General features: G+C 49.5%; 1 protein-coding gene across 2 annotated transcripts in view; it reads right to left on the bottom strand.

Annotated features, from left to right (window-relative positions):
- Positions 1-227: 227 nt before the first annotated feature.
- Dnmbp (dynamin binding protein) overlaps positions 228-10630 on the bottom strand; it is a 96150-nt gene continuing 85747 nt past the window's right edge. Inside the window, exons 12-17 of one of the 2 annotated variants that reach the window (XM_021151805.2) lie at positions 10061-10189; positions 8399-8731; positions 7741-7920; positions 5864-6062; positions 3234-3784; positions 228-1738 (exon numbers count right to left, since the gene is read on the bottom strand). In XM_021151805.2, coding sequence (XP_021007464.1) covers positions 1553-1738; positions 3234-3784; positions 5864-6062; positions 7741-7920; positions 8399-8731; positions 10061-10189 — 1578 coding nt within the window. In that variant the 3' untranslated portion in view covers positions 228-1552. The remainder of the gene's footprint in view (positions 1739-3233; positions 3785-5863; positions 6063-7740; positions 7921-8398; positions 8732-10060; positions 10190-10630) is intronic. The other variant, XM_021151806.2, reaches the window with a different exon arrangement.

Raw genomic sequence — 10630 nt, forward strand, 5'->3', positions numbered from 1 at the left:
GTCAGGGTACATACACATGTAAACCCATCACCCATGTGAGGCAGGAGGATCTCATCTGAGACCTACCTGGCCTGCATAACAAGATCACCCCCATGCCACCCCCCCAAAAAGAAAGAAAAAACCTCAAATTGAATTAATGACTCAAATATATGACCAGAAACTATATTGGTATTGGAAGAAAATGGGTCTGCTTTGACTCAGCTGGGCAAAGATGAGAAAAAAGGTTCAGATTCAAGATGAAGGATAAACACTCATGGTCAATAGAAATGCTTTTATTTATAAAATAGCTACTTAAATATAAACATTTCTAAATATAAAGACTTCATAAGAGGCTCTGACCAGTGGTGCAGCTGTGGATGGGTGTCCACAGGCAAGTCCTGACTCATCAGGACTTTAAGGCCAAATGTGCAGCTGGAAGAGCAGCGGCTGGAAGGATGGGGGAAGACCTGGAGTCTAAGACCCACGCTGAGACAAGTCTCTCGGGCCATTTCCTCACATGAGGGTTTAGCGGCCACCTTCCAGCCTTGGGTTTGAGGTCTCATTAGGCACTTTAGCATCTGTCTGACTTTGAATATTGTCTCTGAAGTATGGCAGTAGGTGGTGAGAAGGAAAATTCTTATCTCCGACCCTAAGACAAGCTTCTGGGGCCACTGATCCTACCCACTTCAAATAAGCCACGTGGTTGTCTTGAGCACGCGTGGAGGTGACTAGAGGCAGCCAAGTGCAAGGGTGGAAAGGGGAGGGGCAGGCGTCCCATTTCCACCCGCAGAATGAATACGTTCAGTGGCTGGCCGGAGTGGCGAGCCCCGAGTCCCCCTAGTCTAGGGAAGTCCGTCAGTTATCGCGTACTGGGAGAAAGGGGAGACACCACAGAGATCAAATAAAGTTGAAATGAGTGTCAGAAAGAGGCAGCTGACCATGTTCGACAAGGTAAGAGAACCTTTCAGACACACGGTCAGTATAAAAGTTAGACTGTAAACATTCAACGGGGAAGCAGTGAAAGGTTAGCATGTTAAGAACTAGGAGTGAGGGGCAAGTGTCAGAGAGAAGGCTGCCGGGCACCGGGGTGTCTCGGACACTCTGATACACCAGGTTTGGTGTGATTGTGACAAGACTGTCCCCGTGGATGGAGGCACAATAGAGGAGCTCTCGGAGCCCGCTCCTCCTCATCCCGTGACTGCTCAGTCGACCATGGAGTGCGGCAACCAATGCCAGCGTCCGCTGATGCTGGCACAGCTTCCCGCGTACAATACTGCTTCTCTGATTGGGAACGTCTCATTTCCCAAAGCTGACACCGGCCGGCACTGGGCCTGCTTCTTGTGGACACGGAATCACTGGCAAACATTTGGGGTCCACCCACTTCAAATTCTAGCGTGCATCAAAGTGTACAACCCAATCAGAACAAAGCTTATCTTGCGCTCCGCGTGATGGATAGGCAGTGTGGTGGGTCCCTGCTCGGGAGCAGGCGCCCGGGAGCAGGCGCCCGGGCCCTCCAGGACCTTCTGTCGGACTGAAAGCAGCAGCAGCAAGGCGGGGCGGGAGGCAACTTGGCTCAGGTGTACTCGGTTTTCCGGATATAGTTGGATGGGACGTAGCCCTTCCTTCCGTTAACTTCAGCCAACCACCACTCTGTATTGCCTGTGACGTCTTTAAACTCAAGGATCCTGAGTCTCTGATTGGCTAACACACTCAGTTCGTTTGGGTTTCGTGCCTTGAAGGTATAAATGGCAAAATAGACCTGTGTGAGGGGGAGAGAGAGAGTTAGAAACCGGCAGGCAGCATTGCATGAAGGCAACAGTCCGTACTGCGCTTCTGCTGTGCCCTGTGGGCCTGAAAGCAGAGTTTTCTTGTTCGGTTTTTCAAAGACAGGGTTTCTCTATGTAGCCCTGGCTGTCCTCAAACTCAGAGATCCACCTGCCTCTGCTCCAGAGCACTGACTGGGATTAAAGGTGTGCGCCACCATCCACCCCGCTAAAAGTTGATTTTCTAATCTGATTTAACTTAGAGTTTTAATAGCTATAAATGACTGGAGTATTCCACAATGAACTGGGCGGAGGAAAACTGAAGCCATCTGCATATGGCGACAAATGTTGTCATCCCAGGGCTCAGGAGGCAGAGGCAAGGAGTGGTGGCACCAACTGGAGCCAGCCTGGGGTTCACAGTGGGGCCCTGTTTCAAAAACAAAGACCTCTCAAAAATGTTTCAGAATGGCCTTAAAGAACAGCAGTATTGCACCTTTGGTCAATATAGAAGATGGGTGAAACTGTCTATGCCCCAATTCTATATTCCACCTAGAAATTATCAATTAGGATAGCTCAGCACACTGGCTTAGCCTGCCCCAAACCCTAGGTTCCATTTCCAGAACAGGAAAAAACCCCCAAGCCAAACTAATATAATAATATACAATTATTCTCAAAGCAAGAAAGGTCAATCTGTAGGTGCCATAAATAGGGCCCAACATGGGGGTGGAGTGTGCTCAGTGATGGGAGAGGCCACGAGACCCCAGGGGCCAGATAGGCTAGGACTGAGTTCCCTCCCTGTCAGCAGGTCAGAAAGTACTGTCCACTCAGGTTCAGAACTGGAATATCTGTCCTAAGCTGTCTATCAGCAGAAAGTATCACCAGACAGAAGCCAGCAGCCTCCACTCTCAACTGTGGCATGAAAGCCAGAAATGGCCTTTGGAATCCAGATTCCAACAGAGGGAACACAACACAGACCATATCTCCTAACATTGGTGAGAAAACCCACTGCTTTGTGAGCCTCCGCAACAAAGGTGCAGCCTTGAGTCAACATGGGGAACCAAAATGGGGACAAAAGGGTGACACCTGGCTCCCAGGCCTGAGCAGGCTAAGCAAAACCAGGAACAACTGAAACAGCACTGGTCCTTCTAGACTCTAGGACTAAAAACATAGCTGGGTGGGTAAAGGCCTGAATGGGTGGCAGGTGAAACAGCAGCCTCCACACTCCGGGAGGATTCATGGGTGTGAGGAGTCAAAAACAGCTTCATCTTGACATCTTTAAATGCCCAGAGAGAAGGCAGAAGGGCCCTGGGGATGGCCTGGCAGTGTCTGTGGAAGCAGGGGTGTGGGGGAGAAAAAAGGGGGGGTACGGAAGCAGGGGAGTTGCTCCCTAGGACAGCACAGTTCTGGGCCATGTAGGACAGAACTGAGTTTGCAGGCCCTGCCTGGTCCTCTCCCACACTCACTCCATGTCTGCTGGCTCTCTGGACGTACCTGGTTGCCCTCTGTCTCGCTGCTCCCGACCCCTCTGTCTCTGTCTTCTGGAGTATGACAGGCTCTTGCAGAGCCTTTTATAGAGTCACTGCCTTGGTCATTTCGCCCTGGCACAGAGTAACCGACCACTTCTGAATGCGGGGAGCCTCGCTGGCAGCCCCTCAAGGTTGAAGCAGGTTGACTGATGTCTCTGGCACCATCTGCAGGGTTCCCCAGCCTGCGCTGGCAGGAAAAGCCTGGGTCGGAAGAGCACGTGGAAGGTCCAGTTTCTGGATTCCCTGTGTTCCAGGACACACCGAGAGTTTCGTGGGCACAGTCCTTCAGTGGCGATGCATCCTGAGGCTGCTTTAGGGCAAGTCCTGAGGTGAAGGACACAGTCATGTTGTTGGAGTTGAAGGTCAAGGCACTGTGGCTGTTCTGGCGATGGCACCTGGGGGAGGAGCCACTGTGCTCTGACTCCGTGGAGGAGTGGCTGGCCACGGAGGCATCCGAATGGCTGCAGCGAGGATTGTAAGGCTTCAGGAAGGAGCTGTAGACAAAGCCTTTGGTGACTGCAGAAGGAAAGAAAACAGCTATAGCCTGGAGCAAGAGGAGCGGGGCAGGGGAGTGGGAAATATCAAGGAATTTTTAAAGTACTGTTTAAAAGTTAGGTCAGTGGGGTTAGAGCAATGGCTGGGCAGTTAAGAACACAGGCTGCCCTTCCAGTGACCTGGGTTCCATTCCCAGCACTCACATGGCAGTCACAACCATCCATAACTCCAGTTCCAGGAGGTTCAACACCACCTTCTGACTTCCACAGGCACAACAGGCATATATGGTGCACAGACATACATGTAGCCAAATCACCATACTCAAAAACAAAACAAACAAACAAACAAACTCAAAAAAGCCTAGGTCAAGAGTGACAAAATCAAATGCTTAGTGGTCCACAGCTTGCAGCATCTAACACCAGAAGATGCCCATACCTGTGCCCATACCTATGGCTACCTTCTAGGTCATTCTTACACAACCCTAAAATGACAAGGTGTCTGTGGACAATTGACAGGACAGTGAGAAGACAGAATCAGCTGGGTAGTGGTGGCGCACGCCTTTAATCCCAGCACTGAGTTCGAGGCCAGCCTGGTCTACAGAGTGAGTTCCAGGACAGCCAGGGCTACACAGAGAAACCCTGTCTCAAAAAACCAACCCCCCCATCCCCCCAAAAAAGACAAAATGAAAAACCACGCAGCTCGTGGTGTAACCTCAGCACGCAGGAGCCTAGGAAGGATTGCTGCAAGGTCAAGGCCAGCCTTGCTGAGTTTGGCACAGAAGACAATGTGACAGGATCTCCAGAGCATCCATCACTAAACTGGGAGAAGACTCGGGTGGGCTTAAGTTCAAATACACCATGTCTGGCAAGGGTGGGCTGCAAGGCCGTCCCTGTGCAGAGCCCCTCAGAAAGGCCACCTGCATTCATTCATTTCCCCCCTCCACACATCAGAACCGTCTCAGGGTCAGGGCACACTGGCACAAGCACACAGCCGTGTCCAGCACGTGCTCGCTTCAACAAAAAGCCTGATGATGACAGAGGGCTCTTGGCCAACCATTTCAAACACAGAGTGTTTCTTGTCTTAAGGAAGAGAAGCCGCAGGACCTGATTCCTCCTTTTCATTAAATGCTGGGATTATTTTAGTCTCCTCCAACTTTTGTCTTTGTTTTGGTCCCAGGACCCTGCTCATGAAGGATTCTAGCTTTCTGGAGTCAGGGACCCTCCTGGGTTCCTGTCATGAGAGGCTGTCTTTGGATGCAGTATGAGGTACATCCTCTGATTTTTTTTACATGGATTCTGGGTCTGAATTCTAACTGCAACCTGGTAAAACATGATCAACGGAGCCACCTCATAAAGATGCGTTTAAAGAGCAAATGCTAAAATTGGCCTAGGTCCCCAGAATACTTGGGCCATCACGGTCTTTGGAACTCATAGTTTTTTTGATTTGAGGATACGTATATGTCAAATACGTATTCATTTCATAAGGCAAGTTATGATTACAAATTCTTTCCTGTTACTCAGTTCAGGGTTTTTTTTTTGTTTTTTTTGTTTTGTTTTGTTTTTTTTGAGACAGGGTTTCTCTGTGTAGCCCTGGCTGTCCTGGAACTCACTTTGTAGACCAGGCTGGCCTCGAACTCAGAAATCCGCCTGCCTCTGCCTCCCGAGTGCTGGGATTAAAGGCGTGAGCCACCACGCCCGGCTTTTCAGGTTTTGATAAGAAGGTTCTGAAAAAGCCCTGTTCTTCTCAACTTGCTGCATTTTAGAATTGTGGGGAAATGGATTACACTGAAGTCCATAATCCTCCTTCAAAAAAAAGAAAGCTATGACTTGTTTGATTTCCAGTCACCCTCTAAACAGCCATGGACACTGCTGCAGGGGAAGCTGACAAAACCACAGGCTTTATATCTCACACACACTTTACAGTTTACACACAGAAGGCAAACACAGCGACACCTTCAGGATAAATAATTAACACAACTGTCTCTGAAAGTCATCAAAACAACAGTAACCTGAAGCAGGCAGCTTCTGGCTCAACCCGGGCTCCGCCCACTCGAGAAATCAGGTCAACTCTATAGTTACTTCCTCCTAGTCAACGGCTCACCTCCGTTGTCCACAAGCCAGCGGTTCTGGCTGCCCATGGGGTCTTTCTTTTTGATCACGCCCACCAGGTCACCTTCCAAAAGGGAGACATCCAAGTCCTGCGCAGCGTTGAAGTTCCGCTGGACATGGAAGAGCTTTTCCGGCGGGTACCTCGCCAGCAAGGAGCTCCGCAGCTCTTCCGACTGCAACATGTAGCTTGGCTGGAAGGTAGAACAGGGCCAATGAGAAACCTCGCGCTGGCACCCTGCCACGGCAGGAGGAAGGCACCAACCCTGAGCCACATTTTTACAATCGAGTCTGGCTGTGTTAGGTAAAAAGCACACTGCAATGTTTTAATGTCTTTGAGGCTCCGAGGCAAGCTAACACCCTTACTTTATGCAACAACAACAAAACAAAAATATGATTAAAATACGACCAGTCAAAGTTCTGAGGCTGGGGAGGTGCTGTAGCCCAGAGGCAGAGCATATTTTTTACATGTGTAAGGCCATGGGTTCAAAAAAACCCAAAAAACCTAAAACTTGTGGGGTTTTTTTTTTGTTGTTGTTGTTTTGTTTTTTTGAGACAGGGTTTCTCTGTATATATAGCCCTGGCTATCCTGGAACTCACTTTGTAGACCAGGCTGGCCTTTAACTCAGAAATCCACCTGCCTCTGCCTCCCGAGTGCTGGGATTAAAAGCGTGTGCCACCATGCCTGACCCAAAAACATTTTAAAACAAGATTATTTATATGTTATAGTGGTCTGCCTGCAAGTATGCCTGCAGGCCAGAAGAGGGCACCAGATCCCATTACAGATCTTTGTGAGCCACCCTGTGGTTGCTGGGATTTGAACTCAGGACCTCTGGAAGAGCAGTCAGTGCTCTTAATCTCTGGAGAGCCTTCTCTCCAGCCCCTAAAATAAAATTTAATATGAAAGCAAAAAATTCCAAATACCAAGCATATCACTAGGTCTTATATTATTGTTATATAAACCTAAATAACGAGAGTTAAATTAAAGGGAGGAGCTGGAGAGATGATGGTTCGGGGGTCAAGGGTGCTCTCTGCTCTTGCAGAAGACCCGAGCACCCATGTGAGACACCTCACGACCATCAATGTCTGGAGCCCCAGAGCATCCAACGCCCTCTTCTGGATTCCACAGGTACCTACACATATAATCTAAAATAAAAATCTTTAAAATGAAAAGCTAAAGGCAATAGTAAATCCAATTCTCCCTTGTAAACAAATGCTCACGGGATTTTATGGAGCAAATGCCAATGTAGGGAGGGTGACCCGTCCTTCTTATCTAGGAGCCCACAGGATCTGATGTATCTTACCGAAAATTTTAAAATATGAAAGACCCGTGTTAAAAAACAAACAAACAAACAAACAAAACCCCCAAAACCACAATGCTACTCCAGGCAAAGAAGTCATTAAAGGTTTGGCTGTGTTAGCCTAATACAAGATCAAAGCCAGGCCTGACTCATTTCCCTTAATTAACTTATCTGTGTACAAGTGCTTCCCTAAGATCCAAGAAGGATTCAGGAGGCACCAAACTCCAAATCTCCAGGTGGTCCCAGCTGGGTACCAGCAACCGTGTCAGTGATGCCTGAGATGTAACAGGCCTGACCAATAACCTCAGGTTCTCCCTTTGTTATGAAGTCAAGACTCCCACACACTGCTCACGTGCAGAAGCACAGCAGCTGTTCAATATTAAATACATCTACCTGCACAGTGCTCACGTGCTGGGCAGCTCCACACCTTAACTCGGTTAAGCCTGGTAATGGCCCTGTGATGGAGGGCTGGCCAGTATCAACTCCCGCCCGGAGATGAAGAGTGAGGCGACGCGCTTAAATGCACGATGTGCACAGGTCAGTCCTGGAGCCACACCAGGTGCCTACTCACCATGCCCAGAAGGGACTTCCGGGATGACTGGCGGTCTGTGGTTTTCCTCTCAAAGGGCTTCCTGGGCGCTGGGAGGGACTCGGGGAAGAATGTGAAGACCTGGAGCTGCTGTAGCACCCGGCTGTGCTCCTCAAGGAAGATGGCGATCAAGTTGCCTTCTCGGTCGGTGGCTTTCAGTAACTGCAGCCCGTGGGAGTCAAGACAGGAAAGGAGGGGACACAGATGAAGGACCCCTGGCCAAAGTCTTTAGAGCAGCGGTTCTCAGCCTTCCTAATGCTGCAACCCTTTAATATAATTCTCACGTTGTGGTGACCCCAACCATAAAATGATTTTCATTGCTATTTCATAACTGTCATTTTGCTTCTGTCATAAATCATGATGGAAATCTGTCGTTTTGATGGTCTTAGGTGACCACACTATGGTCAGCAGTAGTTGGCTTTATTATTAAAAAATGGCAGCTGATGCAAGAAACAAGGCACGGCCACTTCTTTCGAGCCAGCCCTTAAGATGGAAAGAGATGTTTGAACAACCTCAGGCTTCACAGCACCATGAATGGACCAAGAATCCCTGATGGGCAGGCCCTAATGACCCTACCATGAATTCGAGAAAGTACCAACTGTATTTCAGCGCTGACTCGGCCCCGCAGGGAAGGACTCACCGACAGCAGCGGCTGCAGCTGCTCCAAGGCTTGCTGCACAAAGTCACAGTGGGCTTCGGCATAGCCGTGGATGCAGTTGGTGAAGAGGCTCTGGGCGTACTGCTGGAACTTGGGCAGCTCGTCCAGCAGCTGCGAGTTCAGGGCCTCGTAGTTGTTTCGGGCTGACTGCAGCTCCTCCAGAGTCTTCTTGTCCTTCAGCTTCTCCGCTCGCTCAGTGCAGTTGTAGAAGTCCAGGAGCTTGTCGAACCGCTTCTGCACCAGCTTGTAGGGCCCCGTGAACATGTTCAACAACTGGTTTAAGGGATTGATGACAAGCCGCTCGGTCCTCTCTTTCTGTGGGGACAAGAGAGGTACCTTGCACCCAGGCACACCTTTAATCCCAACACTCAGGAGGCAGAGGCAGGTGGAGGATCTCTGAGTTCTAGGCCAGCCTGGTCTACAGAGTGAGTTCTGGAGTAGCCAGGACTACACAGAGAAACCCTGTCTCAAACAAAACAAAACAGAAAAGGCATATTGCTCGGCTGGTAAGCAGCTCATTTCCTGCCTCCAAAGCACCCTGGTGAAGGTTGATTTGGTCATGCCTGATACCATAGCCACACCTTACCAGGAATTACCTGGCAATCCTCACCATCGGGCCTTGGCCCGCTTTGTTCTCTTTCTAGCTTCTTAGTGGCTGAATAGCGAAGTACACGTCAGTCCGATGTGTGAGGAGTCTGTGTGGCTCGTCTCCTTGTCTAGGAGCTCGTGTGAGTGCTGACATCTGGGACTGCACCCCCTTCCTCATTTGCTAGGCCAGCGGTTCTCAACCTGCTGCTAGTGATCCATTTGGGGGTCAAACGACCCTTGCACAGGGGTTGCATATCAGATATTTACATTATGACTCGTAACAGTAGCAAAATTACAGTTATGAAGGAGTAATGGAATAATGTTATGGTTGGAGTCACCACAGCATGAGGACCTGTATTAAAGGGTCGAAGCATTAGGAAGGCTGGGAACTGCTGATCAGTGATTACTGCATGCTAAAGCCCACTTGTGCCTTTCAGAGGGCATTTTTCTCTTATTCCTCCTAGAAAGACAGACATGGACATTGACAGTACGCCACTACACACACAAAAACATAAATAGGTAAACAATATCGTATGTATTTCCTGATGCGTGCAGGAGCATGGAGCATGTGCGTTCGGATGCTGGAAGACACCATTGGTGTCCCGCTTCAGGAGCCCTTGCTGTCCTGAAATACACTAATAAGCTTGGATGGATGGCCAAGCAAGCCACCTGTCCCTACCTCCCCGGTGCTGAGGACAAGTGAGTGCCACCACACCTGGTATTGTCTAACAAGAGTACTGGGCATGGATCTTAGGTCCTCAAGCCCTTTGTCAGCTGTAGTGACATATTATTAAAGGGATTTCCTGTTGAAGCCGGAGAAAGTTTCCCCCTGTGGGCACTCCTGCAAAGGGGCTCTAACAAGCCATAAGCCACACAATTGCGTAGCCCTACCGCCCTTTGGAGTTTCTATGCAATGTGGCTTTTAGCACTTTCTCAAACCCTGATGCCTCTGCCTCTGCGGAAGGGACTTCTGTGAGAGCTGCCCTATGAGGTCCCTGGGAAGGGAGCCAAGCCTTGAAGGTGGGGGTGGAGGGGGCGGCAGACAAAGTCACTTACAAACCGTGTGAAGAGCTGGTCACTGATGTAGCGATGCACCTTCTCGAACTGCTCCAGGTCATGATGTCCTCTCTCCATGCACAGATCCCATATGCTCATGGCTGCCACCACCTTCACACATGCAGATTCCTGGAGCCCATGAAGAAGACACGAGTGAGTGAAAATACAAAAGCTTCCTGGTCTTTGCCAGTCGCCCTGTGCAGCAGCCTATGCTGATTATCCTACCAAGCAAATTCCCCCGTCTCGGGCAGTCTTTCCACTCGGAAACAAGCATGCCTTTATAAATGATGTATGGGGCACAGAAAAAAGAAAAAAGTTCTGTAGAACTACAGAAACCTGGTGAATTTATCAGTTTGATATTGTTTTTTAATACCCTGGATGGTGGTGGCGGTGGCGCATAACCCTTTAGTCCCAGGACTCGGGAGGCAGAAACAGGCAGATCTCTGAGTTCTAGGCCAGCCTGGTCTACACAGTTAGAGTAAGTGTCAGGTCAGCCAGGGCTACCCAGAGAAACCCTATCGAGAGAGAGAGAGAGAGAGAGAGAGAGAGAGAGAGAGAGAGAGAGAGAGA

Source organism: Mus caroli, chromosome 19 (genome assembly GCF_900094665.2).
Source record: "Mus caroli chromosome 19, CAROLI_EIJ_v1.1, whole genome shotgun sequence".
Taxonomy (NCBI): Eukaryota; Metazoa; Chordata; class Mammalia; order Rodentia; family Muridae; genus Mus; species Mus caroli.